Here is a 20,649-nt window from a genome sequence, read left to right as displayed (position 1 = left end):
TTCCTCTGGCTTCACCGGGGCAGCTCCAGAGCAGAGCCAGGTCTAGCTGCGAGGAACGAGGCACCCGCCCTCGCTTAAGGGGGGCCAAACAACTCAGTAATCAAGACCAACGATCTGTAATGCACTATTTTTAAAAAGGCCAAAGTAATGCAATGTCTATGATGAACAAATTATCCAAACTTAGAATAAAGACAGGATGCCACCCTGCACTTCCATGACCCTGCCTCATCCTCTTTACCCTAATCCCAACCCTGGGGCTCCGATTCAACTTTATTTACAAAAACAGGCGACCGGGCCAACGGGCCGTAGTTTGCCCGTATTACTTTTTTTTTTAATATTGCACTGAATATTTATCTTGATTATAGGGATTTTTTTTTTTTTTTTTTTTTTTTTTTGATACTCGGGGAGTTTCTAACCAGGCACACCGTGAGCTCACTCGCCCTCCCCACTCGCGCGCTTTTCCCAAGAGTCCAGCGGCTCCGGGCCTAGGAATTCCCTGGGGTCGCCCCTTCCTCCCGCCAGGGCAGGTGCGGCGGGCAAGCGGCGAGGCGCGGGGGGCGGCCCCGGGCCCCACCCCGCGGCTCCGCCCCCTGCGCGCTGAGCCACTCAGCCGCCCCGCGGGCCCGCGCGCCGGGGCTCAGTGCCCGCCCAAGGCCCGCCCCCGACGCCGGCCGCCCGGGCTCCCGCTCGCCCTATATAAATCGGCCATTTGCTTCGCTCCGCCCCGCAGTCCCGGAGTCCCAGCCGGTTCCTACCGCAGTCCCGCAGTCGCCCGGCGCCTCTTTCCTTTCAAAATGACAGATGCCGCTGTGTCCTTCGCCAAGGACTTCCTGGCGGGTGGAGTGGCGGCGGCCATCTCCAAGACCGCGGTAGCGCCCATCGAGCGGGTCAAGCTGCTGCTGCAGGTAGGTCCGGGGGTTGGAGAACCCGACCAGGAAGTGGCGGGGGGTGGGGGGCGGGGGAGGCGCGGAAAGCCTTGCGCCAGGGGTGGAGGGGAGCCAACTCTTCAGGCCGGTCGGGGGAAGTGGCCGCGTGCGGGCTGGGGTGGCCGCAGCGGCGGGCCCACAGGCAAACTCGAGGGAGGTGCTTTCGTGACCTGAAGTTGTGGATCTAGGAAGGGGTCGGGGCGGAGGGAGGCGAGGGAGACCAGGGCCTTGGCATCCCGGAGGCGGCGAGCTCGGAGGGGGCTTTCCGGGAGTGGCAGTCTCCCCGGGGCCTGGAGGTCAAGGGCGAAGCCTGGAAGCCGGCGCTGGACGCAGGAACGCGTGGCCGTGGCGAGGGCCTCAAGGTCGCGGCAAGGAGATAACAGCCTTGCGGAGGCCACGCGGCAGGTCGAGGGACCGCGCCGCCCGCGGACGCGCTCTCACCTCGCCGGGCCGGAAGCCGGCGCCGGGAAGCGCGTGTGACTACTGCGTCCGCCCCCGCGCAGCCGCCGGCGTGTCCCCGCCGCCTGCCTCCTCGCGCCGCGCTCTCCCGCTGCGGCTCTAGAGGGCGCTCCCGGTCGGGCATAGGGGTGGTGGCCCGCGGGTCACCTCTAGGAGAGGAGTGGGGGCGGAGCGGGAGAGGGAAGCAGCCCCGGAGACCTGAGGCGGAGGCCACGGTCACCAAGGTGACCGCGCCCTGCGTAAGACAGGCCCTACCTAATGCCTCCGAACCTGGATCTGAGGTAGTGAGTGACCTTTCTCCCGGGTCTAAAGGGCACGGGTCCACCTGAGGGCGCCCCCTCCCCACCCAAAGGGGTGGAGGCTTAGTGCCTTCTAAGGGTGCCGACCTCCCTTCCGCTGGTGACAGCCTCAGGGTTAGGAGGGTCCATCCTGTGTGACCTAGAAGACTAGATTTAGGAAGTAACTAACCTTAAAGCGCCCTCAGTGATCGGGAGGATGTATTGTCTTCCTTTTTCCCTCCTCCGCGGTTGTAACTCTCCCTGTTGGCCTCCTTGTCTATCAGGTGCAGCATGCCAGCAAGCAAATCACCGCAGATAAGCAATACAAGGGCATCATAGACTGCGTGGTTCGTATCCCCAAGGAGCAGGGAGTCCTGTCCTTCTGGCGCGGTAACCTGGCCAATGTCATCAGATACTTCCCCACCCAGGCCCTCAACTTCGCCTTCAAAGATAAATACAAGCAGATCTTCCTGGGTGGCGTGGACAAGAGAACCCAGTTTTGGCGCTACTTTGCAGGGAATCTGGCATCGGGTGGCGCCGCTGGGGCCACATCCTTGTGTTTTGTGTATCCTCTGGATTTTGCCCGTACCCGTCTAGCGGCCGATGTGGGCAAAGCCGGAGCGGAAAGGGAATTCCGAGGCCTTGGTGACTGCCTGGTTAAGATCTACAAATCTGATGGGATTAAGGGCCTGTACCAAGGCTTTAACGTGTCTGTGCAGGGCATTATCATCTACCGAGCTGCCTACTTCGGTATCTATGATACCGCAAAGGGTAAGTTCGCTGTGTGCTTTGAAGCTGTGTTCTTTTCATCTAAAAGATCGGTAATGCCAGCCTAATTTTCCGGAGGCCGAGATTGTCTGTGATTGCTAGAGGAAGCCGTGGTTGTCTAGTACAAACGGGACGCAAGAGGGGCTGGGGGTGGGGTGTAGAAAACAACAAGCCACTAAAACTCTGCTTTCTGGTCAAAGTGTCCCTTTCCTGTTACCAGGCATGCTTCCGGATCCCAAGAACACTCACATCTTCATCAGCTGGATGATCGCACAGTCCGTCACAGCGGTTGCCGGGTTGACTTCCTATCCCTTTGACACTGTTCGTCGCCGAATGATGATGCAGTCGGGGCGCAAAGGAAGTAAGTTCCACTTGAGCAAAAGAGAGAGGGATGCGGGCACGGGACAACGTGTGGCCACCAGCTAGCGATGCCTGACTTTACAAATGCAGTCTAGGGGCGCCTGGGGGGCTCAGTCAGCTGAGCGTGCGACTCTTGATTCCGGCTCAGGTCATGATCCCAGGGTCGTGGGACGGAGACCCGAGTCAGGCTCCGTGCTAAGCGTGAAGCCTGCTTAAGATTCTCTAAAATGAGGAATGCGGTCTGTTCTGGTCAAGGGATGGGGTTGATTGTATCTGCCTTTGAGTGGGCCCTTTGCATGCCTATGAGTGAGGGCGCTTAAATGGTATTAGAGGTTAAGACCAATGGGTAGTGTACCTATCCCTGTTGTCTTAGTCACGGCATTAATATTTCAGTATCGCCCACACAAGCGTGTAACCCTTGGATATTCCACAAGTGCGATTAGCTCTTAGAGGTGGGACTGCGAGCAGGGGAGGGACAGAGAGTCCAAAGCAGGCTCTCCACCCAGGCAGCTCGGAGCCCGATGTGGGGCTCCAACTCCCGAACCGTGAGATCATGACCTGAGTCAGGACGCTCAACTGACAGAGCCCCCCGGGCGCCCCTGGTTTAGTGTCGTAAGTCTTGGGGAGGACTTTGGCCACCAACTCCATGTCTTTATTCTTTGCAGCCGACATCATGTACACAGGCACGCTTGACTGCTGGAGGAAGATTGCTCGTGACGAAGGGGCCAAAGCTTTTTTCAAGGGGGCGTGGTCCAATGTTCTCAGAGGCATGGGTGGTGCCTTCGTGCTTGTCTTGTATGATGAAATCAAGAAGTTCACATAAGTTATTTCCTAGTTTCTTCCCCTGTGAACAGGCATGTTGTATTATATAACACATCTTGAGCATTCTCGACAGACTGTCGGCTGTCTATTTATCAACGGCAACTATTGACTGGTTGAAAATGGGAAGCAATAATGTTCATCTGACCAGTTTTCTCTCAAAGCTATTTCCACGATGACGGGACTCAATTATATTTTTTATTTCAGTCACTCCTGATAAATAAATTTGAAGAAATAAACACTATCCGAAACATATTTTTGTTTGTGACTTCTCGTACTTTAGGAAATGCTACGTTTGAGCACATGTTCCATGTTTAATAAATGCTACAGGATCTCCGGAGATGAGCTTTCTTTTCAAGGCAGCGGCTGGCCGTTCACTTCTCAGAGCCGCTTGGTGTGGCGTAACCCGTCCATTTTCCCAAGCCAGTAGCAAAATGAAATTCAGGCACACTGTATCGAAACACCACTGGTCCCTTGCCTGTGGATGGTGCTAACTGAATGCACTTTCTCCAAAAAGTACTATGTAGCCATCTTTCCTAATCCTGTGGTTCTTAAGAACCATAAACTTGATTATTTTTTTTATTATTTTGAGAGAGAGCCTGTAAGGGGGGGAGGGGTGGGCCGAGTGGGCGAGCGGATCCCAAGCAGGCTCCACGTGGGGCCCGATCTCCCAAACCCGTGGGATCATGACCTGAGCCTCAGTCAAGACTGATGCTAAACCAACTGAGCAGTCCAGGCACCCCTGAATTGTTCACTTTAACATGATCATTGGGGGGTGCCCGGATGGGGCCGTCGGTTAAGCGTCCGACTCCCGATCTAGGCTCGGGTCATGATCTCACAGTTCGAGAGTCCAAGCCTGCTTGGGATTCTGCCTCTCCTCTCTGACCCTCTCCCGCTTGTGTGCTGTCTCTCAAAACAAACTTAAAAACCTCTTTAATGGTTGCTTCTTGTTACACGAATTTAATCTCATTGGAACAAAAAAATCCTAAACTACAATGATTCCAGACTTCCGTCCAGTTGCCTTCCCTCATCCACCTGGCCCGAGCCATCTCCTTTCAATCGCGTTCAAAGCAGAGGATTAGAGCCGGCAGTTAGTGCGGGGATTGCTGGGCCCTTTAAGATTCTAGAGGGAGCCAGACACCTGCCACGACCTCAAAACTCATTTTATTAAAAAAAATAAAAAGGAAATGTAGCATCTGCCACCTTTTGTCAAACATGCTAATAATAAGCCCAGTCAACGGAGGACACTTATGTTTCTTTTGAATAATCCCTTATTTGGGATCCACATGAGAACGTGTTTACAGTTCGTGCAGCTCTTGGCTAGGCCTCAGAAATCCAGTGGATTTTGCCTGTAACCCAAGACTTGAGCAATAAAGCACCAGGGCTGACAAGCCACATCATTAAGAGTAGAAAGTGATCGGTGATCCACGTGCACGGGTGAAACACCTGAGGGACGTCGCACACCCTGGGTGTCTAAGTGCAGCTCACACACGGGGTCTGCGGGGGGGGGGGGGGGGGGGAGCGTGTGGAGTAATGCCCTGGGGACCTTAGGGTTTTGTTACATGCCCCCTGGCAAAGCACCAGAATCAGAATACGGCTTAGTTAAGAACACGTCGTGGCGTATACAGGTATCAAAACATCAAGTCCTAACCTTGAATGTGTATCTTTTTTTTTCTAAGTTTGTTTATTTTGAGAGCACCAGTAGGGGAGGGGCAGAGAGAGAATCCCAAACGGGCTCCACATTGTCAGCACAGAGCCCGACGCGGGGCTCGAACTCCCAAACCGAGAGATCATGATCTGAGCTGAAGTCAAATGCTTACCCAACAGAGCCGCCCAGGTGCCCATTAAATATATACCTTAAAAAAAAATTTTTTTTTTAATGCTTATTTATTTTTGAGAGAGAGAGTGAGCACAAACGGCGGGAGGGGGGCAGAGAGAGAGGGAGACAGGACCCAAGCAGGCTCGAACTCAAGAAACGTGAGATCGTGGCCTGAGCCAAAGTTGGACGCTTAACCGACTGAGCCATGCAGGTGCCCCTAAATATATACCATTTTTATATGTCAAAGATATCTCAAAGTTTTTAAAAACCCAAAACTCGGCCGTAGTATCAGAGAAGCCCGGATTCTGCTGTTTGCTTTTGCTGTTAGGGAAGTTAACTTGATTTCTCTAAGCCCTGGTTTTCTCCCTCTATAAAATAGGGGTGATAACGCCTGCCTCAGAAGGTTGTTACAAGGATCAAAGAATTTAGGCGAAGCATCCACCATAGAACATACATGATAACCACTCCATAAGTGGTGACTATGACAATTATTAGGAGACAGTGAAGGTTTTAGGGGCTCCAGAACCGGAAGGACTTGGATTTGAGGGGCTCCTGGCTGGCTCAGTTGGTAGAGCATGTGACTCTTGATCTCAGGATCGCGAGTTCAACCCCACCTTGGGCATAGAGCTTATTTAAAATAAATAAGCTACATTAAAAAAAAAAAAGTACTTAGATTTGAATCCCAGCTCTGCTGCTTGCTTAGATGTATGACCTCAGGCAACTCCGTTCTCCCGAGTCTCCATTTCCTCATCCATAAAATGGGGATATAATAGTGCTAGCCATATTTCCTAGGGGTGTTGTGAGTGAGGATCACGTAACATAGAGCATAAAGAACAAGTATAGCACCTGGCATCTAGTAAGCATTCCAGTGTGAATTTTTCATAATTAGGCTCCATTCGGTTGAACGAAGATTTGCCCAAGCAGGGCACAACTTAAGAACGAATTCAATCAGGGGCGCCCCGGGTGGCTCAGTTTGGTCGGCTGTCCGACTCTTGATTTCGGCTCAGGTCATGAGCTCACGAGTTGGTGAGTTGGAGCCCTACATCAAGCTCCGTGCTTGACAGTGAGGAGCGGTCTTGGGATTCTCTCTCTCCCTCTCTGTCTGCACCTCCCCTGCTCACGCTGTCTCTGTCTCTCTCAAAAAAATAAATAAATAAATAAATAAATATTTAAAGAATGAATTCAATCCACAGACGCGTGAAAAGAGGCTCAACATCCCTCGTCGGCAGGGAAATGCAAATTAAAACCACGATCAGCTATCACACCTGTTAGAATGGCTATTATCAAAAAGACAAGAGATAGGAAGCGTCGGCGAGGACGTGGAGAAAAGGGAACCCTCGTGCCCCGTTGGTGGGAAGGTAAATTGGCGCAGCCGTTATGGAAACGCCGTATGGAAGTTTCTCAAAACATGGAAAATGGCAATTCCGTGTGATCCAGCAGAGCCACTGCTGGGTGTTTACCCGAAGAAAATGAAAACACCAATTCAAAAAGGTACGTGCACCTTATGTTTATTGGAGCAGCATTGGCGATAGCCAAGATATGGGAGCAGCCTAAGTGCCCACCGATGGATGACTGGATAAAGACGATGTGGTGTATACGCGGAGTGGAATGTTACTCATCCATAAACAAGAATGAGCTCTTGCCGTTTGCAACAACACGGACGGACCTAAAAGGTATTATGCTAAATGAAATAAATCAGAGAAAGCCAAATACCGTATGATTCCATTTACATGTCGAATCTAAAAAGCAAAACAAGACAAACGAGCCCACAAACACACCCACCCAGACGGAAACGGTCTCAAATCCAGAGAACAAACTGGTGGAGGGGATGGGCCAAATAGGAAGGAAGGATTAAGAGACACTAGCTTCCGGGTATACAATAAATAAGTCACAGGGATGAAAGGTACAGCATAAGGAATATAGTCAATAGCATTAATAGATAAACGTAAAGAAATGTAAGAAGACTGAATTCAAGCCCACTTTTCTTCTTCTGCAACAGCCGAGAGATATTATATTGTGTAGCATTTATATAAAATAAACTTCAGCCGAGGTCTTTTTCAGTTACAGGTTTTGATCCTGGAAGCGGATAAGGGGCTCGCCGCGCACGCCGCAAACCACAATACGAGGGAACCCAACCCCCCTTGATGGTCATTACGATGGATGTGGACTCCCTGATCTGGCAGCTATTAGAATAAGCCTGGGACCGGGCATTAATGATCAGAAAGCAAGAAGCGGTACATCCTACAATTGGGCGGCTGACATACACAAGGGGGTGTTGTTGTTGTTCTTTCCATTCTTGTTGCTCAATGATTTTTGAAATTTAATTTAAAGACAAAGTGGTTTTAATCTCTCCAAGCTGTGCAGGATAGTGCTATAGAATTCATTATGTCCATTATGCTCACGCGAACGTTGATGGTACACAATCTTAGCAACACCCTAATTTATGCCGTTGTTTTGTTGCTATTCAATGCATAACAGGATTCGTAGAGCCCGATTCCAGGTGAGAGAGCCAGAATACAGGTCAGCTCGCTCACAGCAGCGCTTCCCATTCCGGGGGCTCTTCACTCAGTCACTGGAGGCGGCGTGCGGCGTGTGCTCCGGGCCGCTGGAGAAAGAAACCAGGAGTGTCTCCCCGCAGGGGCAGTTTTCGTGGACGGTAAGTCATTTATGCTATTATTTTCATATTGAAAGCGACGCAGATATGCTAGCGAGTCTATGGCACAATTGCAATGCATTTTAAAGACATAAGCTGCAAAGAGAGTTCTTGTGATACAGAGCACCCTTTCTCACGCTGGACCCAGACCCCTGGGAGAACGTATTCAGCCCTCCTCTGCCATTATGGGTACTTTGGTAGAAATGTTTCAAAAGTACTGCTGTACCGGGGTGACAGATTTTCAAGCGTCAGCGTTACCGCGTTCAATTTCACGTCTCCTGTGAAGTTTGCGAGTTACGGTCTCTCTAATTCCTCTCTGCCCTGCCTCTCCCATCCCCAGTGGCCCTCCTCAAAAGTGACCGTTATGGGCCAGGGTCTTGTGCATCTGTCTCCTCCAGAATTAACGCAGATTGTCAGAGCAGCTGGTTTGTTTTTATCGGAATCATATTCTGACCGCCTGGATTCAAAATGGCACGATGCTTCCAGACCAGTACCAGACGGTGGGGAATACCAGGACTCACAGGCACGAGCCTTGCGGAAGGGATAGCTCCTGGACTCTGAGCGGGGATTTCTAAGTGTGACCCTTTATAAAAGCCCCAAGCTAGTGCTTTCCTTTCAGGTTTCAGCTCTGGTTGCTGAGCGACCCCGGGGGTGGGGGGTCGTGACAAGCCACTTCCAACCTCAGGGGTTTAGTTTCTGCTGCTGGGTCCCTTTGAGTTTCAGATGTTCTCAGGCTCCGTCATTTTTACATAAAGCAGAATCAGTGAAAAGACTGGGGAGAGGTGATTGAATCCTTCCAGAGGACATTTTTCAATGTCTAACACAGAGTCATTTGCAGACCGTGTGGGCGGGTCGGCATTGGCAAGTGAAATCACAAATGTAAAGATTTACATTAATTTCGGGACCAAGAAACTGAGCACCAAAATTACAGCTCGGAGTCTGGGTCAAAGGTGGCCTGATTTACCTCCAAGTAATTAACAACTGTCTTTTCAACGCCCGATCTCGCGTATAATGCGCACTTCGGTAGGCAGGTGGAGATTTATTTGAACAACAGATATCGGATACTGCGATTTCTGGACACAAAAAAATGCCTTGTATGCCACTTAAAATGTTTGGAGGATCTTTCCCATCATTTCAGCCATTATTTGCTTTATGTGCAGGTGAACAAGTTCAGATGCATGGTGCTCTTCTGAGCCAAAGGCTTAAAAGAGCCTTTGGTATCCTGGCAACAAATATAAACAATGTTCAAGTGACAGATTGAGTGGTTGTTTTCACTGGACCCTCTTCAGAGACAAAACTGAGATAAATTAAAAGAGTCTATTAATTCATGCCTTTTCCACGACTGTCAAAGCAGGGGACAGTGGGAGCGAGGTCTTATTCTGATGGCGAACATTCATCCTGGGATTTCATTTCCTTGGGCAACTTTTGCAATGCAGGCAGGAAATTTAGGACTGTGGAGATTAAGCCAAATTTGATCACGGGATGCATTTCACGGACTCTGATGTTTTCACTCCTGACCTGCAGATATAACGCGAAGGGCATATATGAACGTGAAGACATAACCAGAGCAAAGTCTGCTTTGCTGTTGACAGATGGACTTTCCCAGGGCCTTGTGTTGGGGAGTGAAAAGGAAAACTCTTTCTGTCAAAATGAGATTCCAGTGCCCTGCTCAGCCAGGAGCAGAGACATCTCACGGGCAGAGGCAGAGGCACTGTGACACTAAGAGCCGTCCCTTGCCCGGGACCCCTTCCCACCCCTGGAAGGCACCATAGCAACGTAGTCCTGTGGTCACGTGGTTTTGTAAAATGTTCACAGGGGAGATACGCTTGTGTATTTTAAAAAGAGGGCTCCAAAATCATGTAAGCTGCTGGAACTGGAATAGAGAAAGGAATGTGGGGCTAGGCCTGTACAGCAGGGCAGAAGCCTGACCCAAGTCTGGGACTTTCTTATCACTTGAGCCCCCCCCTCCCCCACCATTCCCCATTTTCCCACCCAGGGCTCACTGTCAAACACCAAACTTTCTCACCTGACAACTTTCCAACTTAACGGCTCTGCTCCTCAGTTTCCCCATCTGGCATATGTGAATAACAACAGTGCCCACCCTGTAGGAATACAGGAAAAGAGTTAACATGTGTGAAGTGCTTAGAACAACGCTTTAAATTCTTTTCATTTTATTCATGGGATTTATCCCTGCCCTCCAGATTTTCTAAAATAGTCTCAAGAAAATGCCACAGGTTCTACAGTAAGTGAATCACACACACACACACACACACACACACACACACACACACAAGATTATAAAGAAAGAAAGGGGGGCGCCTGGGTGGCTCAGTCTGCTAAGCCTCCGACTTCCACTCAGGTCATGATCTCACGGCCCGTGGGTTCGAGCCCCGCGTCGGGCTCTGTGCTGACCGCTCAGAGCCTGGAGCCCGCTTTGGATTCTGTGTCTCCCTCTCTGTCTGCCCCTAACCCACCGGCATTCTGTCTCTGTCTCTCTCAAAAATAAATCAATATTTTAAAAAATTTTTTTAAATAGAAAGAAAAGGACACTCTTGGACTGGACTGAATAGCCGAATAGGAACATATGTTTATAGTGAGAATTCTGAGCTCTGGCTCAGAGCACTTAGTTTATTTACAACAACGATCATGAAAGGGAGCAAACGCCAAAAAAATCCGGCCTGCCTCACACCCAGACCCCACCGCACTGCTCTTCCGGTGGGCACCGTGTGATTCCCCAAGGCTGCCTTTGCTCTGGTAGTAGCTCAGTGAATCCATGGGGTCCCAGCCTGACTTCCCAACCCTCTGACTTCCCTCCCTAGGGAAAGAAGCTGCTGGAAACACACCTGTTTTCACTTTTGCAATTAAGCTCCGACTCAGGAGTGGACTTATTATAAAAATCGAGCCTTGCAGTGGGTTTACCTTAGAAGTGAAGGTCAGGGGGTAAAGGTGCTTGGGACCCTGGGTGAAAGCATGCCATTTGCCAGTTAGGATAGGAAGCGGGACATCTGGCCAACTGACATCGTCGTTCTCCGCCAGCTCCATGCTTCTGCGGGTGTCTTGGGTCACATGACACCTCATCATGGGTTAGTGCCTTGGTCTGTCCACCAGGAAAGCTGGAAATCAACTTTTCTTGTTTAAGTTACAATATCATGTCTTCATTCTTCTACTAGGGGCTGTGGCCCTTGGCAGAAATTCTAGAGCGAGGCAGATCGGATTAAGTGAAGCCTGCTTCTTCGGAGAAAACGACTGCTACCACCAAATAGCAGCGATGTTTCAAAAAGTACAGAATCAAGAGCATAGCGATTTTGACCTCTGCTATGCCAGACGTTGTGCTAAGCACTTCACGGGACATAGATGAACACTCTCCTGATCCTGTCAACAGCCCTGAGAGATAGGAATTATAATTAATTCCATTTCACAGCTGATGAAACTGAGGCTTGGAGAGACCAGGTGTCTGACCCGATAGGAGTTTCGAAGAGAACTTTAAGATGATCCTGTCCAACTTCTTATTGTGGGTCGCGAAATGTGTTAAAATAGGAAAGCTGGCTAGCTTCAATACCAAAAGACAAAATCCACTTGACAAATATTAAAGAGAAATTGTAATAACTAAAGCACCGTTTACAGAATCCATTTTTAGAGGAGGAGTTATTTTCTTTTCAGCCGATTTAAGAATTATTGTTGTAAAAAAACGTCACTGGAACCGGGGCGCCTGGGGGGCTCAGTCGGTTGAGCGTCGGACTCTTGGTTTTGGCTCAGGTCATGATCCCAGGGTCGTGGGATCGAGTCCCGCGGGATCCAGCCCCGCATCGGGCTCCTTGCGGAGCGTGGAGCCTGCTTGGGATTCTCTCTCCCTCTGCCCCTCTCCCCTGCTTTCTTTCTCAAAAATTTTTTTTAAATCACTGGAACCTAAAGCTCTAGAGTGAAATTTGACTTGATTCAAGTTTCGTTAACTTTCCAGGACAGACCTTCCTTCTAAACAGGTTTTTTTTTTTTAAGTTTTTTTATTTTGAGAGAGTGTGTGCACGTGCGCATGCGTGGGGGAGGGGCAGAGAGAGGGAGTGAAAAATTCCCAAGGAGGCTCAGCGCCCCCTACGCGGGGCTGGATCCCGTGAACCAGGCTGAAAACAAGAGTCCCACGGCTGCTCAACTGACTGAGCCCCTCAGGCACCCCAGACCTTCCATCTAAATGATGGCTCTTAGTAAAGAACGCTGAGCCCCATAAATCGGCATGCCTCGGGGCTGGGATCATTGGGCCCTTGGGTAAGTTTAGCCCAAGCGACTAACACAGCCACCTGGCCAGATGGTGTTGGGCGCCCCCTCGCCTGTCCCCGGCGTTGGGTCTCAGCAAAGTGCCGTGACTCAGCCGGGCCTCGGTCTGTTGTATTTGATTGCACCTGACCTGGAGAGCCAGTAACGAGCACGTCGTGTTCTGCTACTCTTTCCATTCAGGCTGTGCTGGTCCCCAAACAAGCCACTTGCCCTTCCCTAGTCACGTGGCCCGTCCACTTTCAGGTTGCCGGGCATGTTCGTTGTATTATTACTTCCTTCACCCCCCCCCCACCCCCCACCCGGCCCGGGGCCCCAGCCTCCCTCTTGGCCCGGGACACAGTCCCTTAAGACCCAGCTGAGATCACACCTCCCAGACTCTCTGCCCTCTTCTCTGAACTGCGAAAGTAATCTCTTTACTCCAGCTCCATGAGTGCAGTGATCCTGTCTGTTTAATTCACGCTTGTATCCCCTGTGTCTAGAACAGTGTGTGGCACACAGTAGGCAGTCAAGAAATCATTGTTAAGTGATTGGCTTATAATGTTTATTTCGTAGGATGGCAGCTACGTGTTCACTCGTCCGTTTCCGTTAGGGGCTATGTCGTGTTCCTCTTTACATTCCTAACCCTGAGCACAGAATCTAACACATAGTGAACGTGTAGGAAATGGGCATTGGAGAGAGAAATGAATGAGAGAATGAATGAATGAATGAATGATATGTGGAGTTCGGTCCTTTGGTTATCAATCGGCATGAATGAATTTTGGCTAGATGCAGCCTCTTGCTCCCTGGGAACAATTCTGCAGTAATAAATTGCATGGGGGCCTTCCTGACTCGCATCTGATGTTTGCCCAGCTCCTGGGCTTACGGGGAGGATTTGGATGCAGCGGGGGTTTGGAAATCCTGCTCTACTGTCATATTGCCCGTGCTAGGCAACTAGAGGGCCAGGGGCTGGGGACGCCTCCCTCCCCAAATCTGGGTGAAAACAGGTCCGAGTCCGCATCAAGGGTGCTCCGACCATCCTGTGACTTATATGCTGCCCGTTTGATCCTAAGTCCCTAACACAGAGCCCTTCATATGCTAAAGACTTGATGGCTTATCTGACTGTGATGGGGACAATGCCGAACACTGATTGTTACACAAGATGACTCAGGCCACTCCAGGGGAGAGGAACAGGCATGTTATTGGGGCACCTGAGGACGCTGCCATCAGAGCTGTACCGGCTGCACACCCACGTGACATATTAGGCCTGATTAGACCAGACATACATCTGTGCCCAGGCCTGATGTTCCCAGCTCCTAAGACAGCGTGGTCATTGAAAGCGGGAGAGTCGATGTGCCCCTCTTTGACCTGCTCTGGAAGTAAGTGAGTTTGTTCTTTCCCTTCCTCCATCTGTCTCTCTGTCTCCTCTCTCTCTCTCTCTCTCTCTCTCTCTCTCTCTCTCTCTCTCTCTCTCGTGGATGGGAAGCCCCTAGGGGTGCCAGGGTCTTGGTCTAGTCGTTTCTTGAGCTCTTGGCTACGGGCCAGGCGCTCTTCTAATTGTGTGCGGATTCTCTCATTTAATCCTTTTAGCGGCTTTACGAGGCAGGCGCTAGGAGGACCATTTCTCAGGTGAGAAAAACTGAGGCACCTGGCAAGCCACATAAAGCACCTGCAGCTGAGAGCCCTGAAAGCGGAGGCCCCGGCTTAGAGAGGGCCGGGAGGCAGCGCAGGTCAGTGCGGGGGCTAGAAAATGACCAGGGAGAGCCGAGGAAGAGGAGTGGTTCAGTCTGGGCACCATCGGCCTGTCTGGGGACTGCTCACCTCCAGCAGCAGCCGCGTGAGGAGAGGCACTTGAGGGAGTGCTTCATCAAGAGCATGACTCTGCCTCTTTCCGGCTGCGAGACGGCGGCGGGCAAGGTGGTAAGCGCTCGGTGCCTCAGCTTGCTCAGCTGTGAAATGGGGTCAAGAATAGCACCGCGGGGCGGAGTGAGCGTATTCCGGTGTAGAGCTGGGCACGGCGTGTGTGCCGAAGTGGGGAAGGACCGCCGGGCTCGCGCAGAGGCAGGCCAGCCCCGTGTCCGTCTAGAGGCCGGCTTTCTCAAGGGAAACTTTGCAGGGGGCGCTCTCAGCGTGTCGGCTGCGATAGCCTTTGCTGCCAACCCGGGAGTGGCGGAGGGAAATGTCCCCTCCCGCCACGGGTGCAGCTGAGGGCAGGTACCTAGCAGAGAGGAGGGCTGGGCGCGCCCTGGGGTGGGGGGTGGGGACAACGGGGTCGTCGTGGGCCTCGTGGCGACTGAAAGCTTCTGGAAGCGCCAGGCTGGGTGAGACACGCAGGCTGAGAAAGCCCCAGCCGCCTCCGCCGCCGCCCAGGGCGGGCTCCGAGCGCCTCCTCGCGGCTGGCGGCAGAGGGCGCGCCCCCCGCGCCCCTGCGCCCCGCGCTGCCGCCGGCCGGCTCCGGGTGCGGTGCCCTCCACGCGGGCTGCTCCCCGCCGATCTCCGGCCAGCCCGCCTCCTCCAGGAAGCCCCCTCTGACCGCTGCAGCCGCGCGCTTGCGACCGTGAACCCCCAAAGTGTCCGCGCTTGCATAATTTAGAACTTGGTTACGTGCTGGCTGGTTGGCCGAGTGTGTGGATGGGCCCGGGCAAGTCTGGGCCTCAGAGCAATAGCAGAGCTGGTGTGTCCCCCCCCCCCCCCCCCCCCCCCCCCGTCACACACAGCCCCTGGCACACTGGCAGCGAGTGCCCAGCAAATACTTGACTTGCCTTTGTGAGGTCTTCTTGTAGAGACTCCCAAAGGAGACTCCCGGGGTCCCTGGTGTCACACAGCCCCGGGGGTAGCGGAAGTGGCGCCTAGCAAGATGCACGTATGGCCTCGGTTGTCACTTTGAGCCTTTACCAATCGGGTAGGACGGGGAGGCGATGCCTGGGTGTAGAGGAACCCCGTCTGCAGAAGAGCGCACGGAGGTGGAAACATCTGCTGAGCCCCCGCTTGGGTGCAGAGCCCTGTGCCGGGCACCCAGAGCGCAGGTATAAACAAACTCCTTGGCCTTGTGGGGGGCAGCGTGAAAAAAAAAGAAAGGAGAGATTTAGAATCGGAAAATCCCCCCCCCCCCCCCCACACACACACACTGGCTGTGTGACCCTGGCCACACCGTGTGACTTCTCTTAGCTTCCATTTCCTCACACACATCTCGGAGGGGGTTCTGGAGTGGGAGGGGGTGGTCAGAGAATACAGTAGCCAGATCTGTGCCTTCATTTTCACGAGAAGGATATATTTACCTACTAAGTAATTTAAATTACACAGCATTATTATTTGAGATTTTATTCTTTTTTAAAGTCCTCTCTGTACCCAACGTGGGGCTCGAACCTACAACCCCGAGATCGAGCCAGCCAGGCACCCCTAAATTACATTTTATAATCGAAAAGCTAAACGGCAGCGGTAGCATTTTGTGACCGTCAGACGGTGAAGTATTCATGAAAGCTCTTGGTTGATCCGAAGAGGGTCCACAAAGGTCCGTCAGTTTTTCCATTGCTAAAATACATGGCAGGCACTTGGTGAACTGCTTCTTGAGGAGAAAGGAAACATTTACTGGGTGGTGATGTGAACCGTAGTCAAGTGACAGGACCCGTACACAAACGTGGAAGTGAAGGGTGCAAGAACGTCTGACATGTGTCACCTGACATGTCCAGACACTTGACTTGTCCAGATGGCGAATGCTGGATGACTTCAGAGCCAGGGGCAATCACTGTGTGCGGGCGGGTGGAGCCTCCCTCATGGAGGCAAGACTGCAGACGAGCCTCGAGGATCGGACTGGATTTCGGCAAAGGGGCACAGGGAAGGGCATCTAGACAGAGGGAATGGCATGCCTAAAAGTGCAGAGACCAGGGGCGCCTGGGTGGCGCAGTCGGTTAAGCGTCCGACTTCAGCCAGGTCACGATCTCGCGGTCCGTGAGTTCGAGCCCCGCGTCGGGCTCTGGGCTGATGGCTCGGAGCCTGGAGCCTGTTTCCGATTCTGTGTCTCCCTCTCTCTCTGCCCCTCCCCCGTTCATGCTCTGTCTCTCTCTGTCCCAAAAATAAATAAAAAAACATTGAAAAAAAAAAATTTTAAAAGTGCAGAGACCAGAAGGTATGAATAGCTAGGAGCTGCAGGTGCCAGAGGACAGGGACCTCGGCTTTGGCTCACGCTCGTATCCCAGGGACTAGCACATAGTAGGCTCTCAGAAAGCGTTTGTGGAAGGAACAAACGAATGAATTGGGCCAAGTTGAAGTCGGAGCTTCCCAGAAATTGAGAGAGTCAGGGCAAGCAGACGAACAGAGATCAGAACGACGCAGTGGGCTGAAGCACGAACATTTCCTCCTCCGTCGGATTGGAAGCTCCCAGAAGGGGGGACGGCACGTAGAAGAAGCTCTATAAATATTTGATGAAGAAGTGAGGGGGTGGAGGAATGCGGCAGTTGGCGAAAAGGCATAGGCTGTGGAGTCAGAGAGCCCTGAGTTTGAGTCCTGGCTCTGCTCGTATGGCTTGGGTGACCTCAGACAAGTTGCCTAACGTCTCTGTGGCTCATTTTCCCGTATTTATTTATCTTTTAAATTTACTTATTTCTTCTGAGAGAGAGAGAACGAGCAGGGGAGGGGCGGAGAGGGAGAGGGACCGAAGATCCGAAGCGGGCTCCGTGCTGACAGCAGACAGCCCGACGCGGGGCTCGAACTCACGAACCGCGAGATCATGACCTGAGCCCAAGTCGGATGCTTAACCGAGTGAGCCACCCAGGCGCCCCATCCCTTCTGATGATAATACCCACCTCACAGGGTTGTCCTGAAGGTTCAGTGACATCATGTGTATAAAGTGCCTGCCTCAACCCACAAGGACATTTCGTACACCAGTGATCACAGCCCTTCAGCTGGAGCGGATTTCCGTGTAAGGCGCGGGCAGCAGGGAAGAAGGAGATAAAGGGACGAGGGGAAAAAGGAGAATCAAGGGGACTTGTTGAAAGGAGACGGCAGGGACACGCCTGTAAACGGAAAGGGGAGGTAGGCGTGAGCTCAGAAAGATGCAGCGACCTGCCAAGCGGGCTTTCCTGCCGAAGAGCGGGGAGCTGAGCGCTGTCCGGAGCCCCGAGTCAACACGCAGAAGAATCCAGAAGACTCACCAGGGCTTCTGCCGTCCCCGGTCAGTGAAAGTCACAGTGGCCCATTCCCGGACCCTGCAAGATTTTCAGGCCACGGTATTTTTCCAGGAATTTTAGAGACTGCGTGTATTTTCTTCTCCTCTTCTCCCCAAATGTCAGAAAAGGACAGTCCACAAGGGGGCAGATGCTATCTGGCCGAGGCCAACGACCTTAGAAATGAGGTGCTAGTAAGAGGCCGTCTTCACTCAGAGATGCTCCAGCTTGGGAACAAGCACGAGCCGGACGTCGGTGGCAGTCCCTTCCCCTGCCTCGTCGGCACAGGTGTGCGCGTGTGGGCCGTGGCCGCGAGGTGAGCTCTGGGAAGGCGCGGAGCCCTTGCCTGCCTCCAGGGCACACGGGTTATTGCTCAAACTCGCCGCTGCTTCCTGCTTCTCTGCTAGCTCCTGGCCGCCTTGCTGTTGGCACCTCCCTCGCAGGGCCAGGGAGGACCAGAGTCTGGTGGCCAGCAGGCCTGATGGTGTGGGCAGAACTCCTGCAAACAGATCAATCTGGCACCCGCGCGCCCGCTCCACGCAGGACCCGGGACTGGGTGTCACGAGGAGGAAATCCGGAAGAGAACGAAGATTCTTTTTTTTTACGATTTTATTTTTCCGTGATCTCTACACCCAACACGGGGCTCGAACTCACCACCCTGACATCAAGAGTCGCATGCTCTACTGACTGAGCCAGCCAGGCGCCCCAACAAAGATTCTTTTGAGAAACTGAATGTAACGGAAGAGAAGAGGCAAACCCACACTGAACTGGAGAGCAGCTCTGGGATCAGAGAGACCTGGGTTCAGATCCCGGCTCTACCATTTCTTAGCTACGTGTCCTAGGACAAGCGACGTAACCTCTCCAAACCTCAGTCTCCTCGTCTGGACAATGGGGAGAGTAATAACAGCACGCACCTCCCAGGGTGGTTGTGGGGCTTCAACGGGATAATGTATAAATGAGCTAGTGCCTGGGCAAGCAGTGCTCAGTAAATGGTAGCTGGAATCCTTGTTCCTGTTGGTAGTAACAGTAAAGCAATATGGCGCATGTTGAATATAGAAAAGACTTTGGAAGACACAGTGGCAGGCGGGCAGGAGGTGGGTTTTACCCTGAGTTGCGGAAGGTGAAGAAGCGGGAGTCGTGAGCGTGGAATGAGGAGGGCATCCAGGTGGAGGGAAAGGAGGGGAATGTCTTTGGGTTGGCCAGTGGCTTCACTTGGGTGGCCCGCTGGGTCTGCATTGACAAGGATGGAGCTGCCTCGGGGGGGGGGGGGGGGCGAAGCTCATCATAGCATTAGGGAGCTGGGGAAATGACCCGAGGAAGAGAGTGTCTCAGGTGACTGTTAGAGAAGCCTCTCGGTGTCTAGCCTCAGCCTTTTAGAAGAGGAAGACAAATCCGTGAGAGCAAGTGCATTAGAGTTCTCTAGAGAAACAGCACCAATAGGAGCGATAGATAGATAGATAGATAGATAGGTGATAGATGATAGATAGATAGATAGATAGATAGATGATAGGTGATAGATGATAGGTGATAGATGATAGGTGATAGATAGATGATAGGTGATAGATGATACATAGATAGATGATTGATAGATATGATAGGAATTGGCTCCTGTGATTACGAAAGCCAAGAAGTCCCAAGTACTGCCATCTGCAAGGTGGAGACCCAGGAAAACTGGTGATATCAACTCAGTCTGAGTCCGAAGTCCTGAGAACCATGTGGCTGATGCCATAAGTCCTGGTCCAAGTCCAAAAGCCCAAGAACCAGAGGCATCAGTGTCTGAGGCAGCAGCAGATGTCTCAGCTCAAGCCAAAAAAAAAAAAAAAAAAAAGCAAATGTGCCTTCTTCCTTTTTCCTTTTTGGTGAATGCCCACCTGCATTGGTAAGGGTAATCTTTTTTTTTTTTTTTTTTTTAGAGGGTGGGGGAGGGAGCACGAGTGGAGGGAGGAACAGAGAGAGGGAGACAGAGGATCAGAAGCAGGCTCTGAGCCGTCAGCACGGAGCCCAGCGAGGGTCTCAAACTCACGAACCGTGAGATCTTGACCTGAGCCTAAGTCAGATGCTTAACCGACTGAGCCACCCAGGCGCCCCCACCAATTCACACACGAATCTCTTCCAGAGATACCCTCGCAGCTACACCAGAAGTAGTCTTTTACCAGCTGTCTTTGCACCCCTCACCCGAGGTGACACATAAAACTGACCATCACAGCAAGCCAAGGAAGAGTCCCCGTGTTCCCACAGCATGTGCAGACCCAGGGGGAATAAACTGAGAATACAGAATAAAGGAGTCAGGAAGTTTCTTTGTTCTGGACCCCAAACACGTATCCAGAATTTCAACACGGTGACCCAGTGGGACCTAGAAGTCAGCTTCTACCCACAAAACCCACAGCTGTCAGCTGCAAAATGCTCGTCCCCAGGCAGTGCTCCCCTCTCCTCTCCGCAGCCCAGGGCAGTAAGTTGGAAGGAGGTTCCTGACATTTTTAGTCCGAGGGCCTGGTCTAAGGCTCTCATTTCCATACTGACTTTCTAAGCTTAACCTTCCCTGTTAGCGGATCTTTTTTGGGGCCTGGACCCACAGGACCCCTGGTTACACAGGCCCCTGGGGGAAGCCTCAGCCTAAATAGCCCCAAACAAGAGATCATTGAAGAGCCTTTTATATTTAGCTTTAGGATATCATGAGTGATGTTTGGGCAGGACATTTCCCTTCCTAAATAGGGTTGGATTAGGCTGAAATTCGAATTAACTTTATGAGGGGCAGTACAGCAGGGTGGTTAGAAGCTATAAACAGCGGTTATGGGCTCGTAACCACGTGTTCCGGTTTCCATTCGGCCACCAGCACTTACTAGCCGTTTTGTTTCTCTGAGGCTGGGTTCCTTCGTCTATAAAACAGCCAGAATACTCCCCTTCGCTGCCCGGTTGTGAGGCCAGCTTGACCTACCATGCGCGTAAAGCACTTAGCTTGATGCCTGACTCACAGAAGCATTCCGCAAACGGTAGTGATCATCATTATTATCACATGGTTATTACTTCCCCCAGCAGATCCGATGGGCCCCGCAGAGAGGAAGCCTGGAGGTAGCCTGGGGGGACAGGTGTGCCAAGGGAAAACCAGACCAGGATTAAAAACCGTCAACATGCAATCCAGAAAACAAAACAAAACAAAACA

General features: G+C 52.0%; 1 protein-coding gene across 1 annotated transcript; it reads left to right on the top strand.

Annotated features, from left to right (window-relative positions):
- The first annotated feature begins 706 nt into the window (after window positions 1-706).
- SLC25A5 (solute carrier family 25 member 5) lies at window positions 707-3,865 on the top strand. Its single transcript, XM_081792737.1, has 4 exons — window positions 707-905; window positions 1,948-2,434; window positions 2,652-2,792; window positions 3,457-3,865. The coding sequence occupies exons 1-4, from the start codon at window positions 795-797 to the stop codon at window positions 3,612-3,614; spliced, it is 897 nt and encodes a 298-aa protein (XP_081648863.1). The 5' UTR covers window positions 707-794; the 3' UTR covers window positions 3,615-3,865.
- The last annotated feature ends 16,784 nt before the right edge of the window (window positions 3,866-20,649 follow it).

This window comes from Panthera onca, chromosome X (assembly GCF_046562875.1).
Source record: "Panthera onca isolate mPanOnc1 chromosome X, mPanOnc1 haplotype 2, whole genome shotgun sequence".
In the NCBI taxonomy this organism is placed as follows: Eukaryota; Metazoa; Chordata; class Mammalia; order Carnivora; family Felidae; genus Panthera; species Panthera onca.
Note: the sequence above shows the minus strand (reverse complement) of the source record. Positions and strands in the feature narration are given on the sequence as shown.